Source organism: Octopus bimaculoides, chromosome 7 (genome assembly GCF_001194135.2).
Source record: "Octopus bimaculoides isolate UCB-OBI-ISO-001 chromosome 7, ASM119413v2, whole genome shotgun sequence".
Classification (NCBI taxonomy): domain Eukaryota; kingdom Metazoa; phylum Mollusca; class Cephalopoda; order Octopoda; family Octopodidae; genus Octopus; species Octopus bimaculoides.
The window spans coordinates 29,911,484-29,912,157 of record NC_068987.1 but is presented as its reverse complement, the minus strand read 5'-3'; the positions used below and the strand labels follow the sequence as shown (position 1 = coordinate 29,912,157).

Below are 674 nucleotides of genomic sequence, written 5' to 3'. Positions count from 1 at the left end.
TCTCTAACTTTCTAAGACATCTCAACGCTTCTAAAAGCAAACTTCATTTGTTTGTTTACGTTTATCATAATTTGAATTTAATATATATATATATATATATATATATGTATGTGTGTGTGTTTGTGTCTGTGTTTGTATCCCCAACATCACTTGACAACCAATGGTGATGTGTTTACGTCCCTGTAACTTAGCGGTTCGGCAAAAGAGACCAATAGAATAAGTACTAGGCTTACAAAGAATAAGTCCTGGGATCGATTTGCTCAACTAAAGGTGGTACTCCAGCATGGCTGCAGTCAAATGAATGAAACGAATAAAAGAATAAAAACTCATCTCTGATGTTCAGACATCTAATTCAAAATTGTACACCTACCTCATTGTAGCATTAAAGACACCTGCAATAAACAATCCAGCAACTCCCACATCGACATCCTCCACCACGAATCTACCAGCCCGCTAAGAGAAAAAGAAATGACAACAACATTTACATTTCAAAATGAACAGTATAGGCGTAGGAGTGGCTGTGTGGTAAGTAACTTGCTTACCAACCACATGGTCTCGGGTTCAGTCCCACTGCGTGGCATCTTGGGCAAGTGTCTTCTACTATAGCCTCGGGCCGACCAAAGCTTTGTGAGTGGATTTGGTAGACGGAAACTGAAAGAAGCCCGTCGTATATA

The 674-nt window shown here is 39.5% G+C and overlaps 1 protein-coding gene across 5 annotated transcripts in view; it reads right to left on the bottom strand.

The window, feature by feature from the left end:
* Positions 1–674, bottom strand: part of LOC106880188 (putative sodium-dependent multivitamin transporter) — a 124,026-nt gene that overhangs the window by 8,332 nt on the left and 115,020 nt on the right. For all 5 annotated transcript variants that reach the window (XM_052969470.1, XM_052969471.1, XM_052969468.1 and 2 more), the window contains one exon: positions 371–453. In XM_052969470.1, coding sequence (XP_052825430.1) covers positions 371–453 — 83 coding nt within the window. The remainder of the gene's footprint in view (positions 1–370; positions 454–674) is intronic.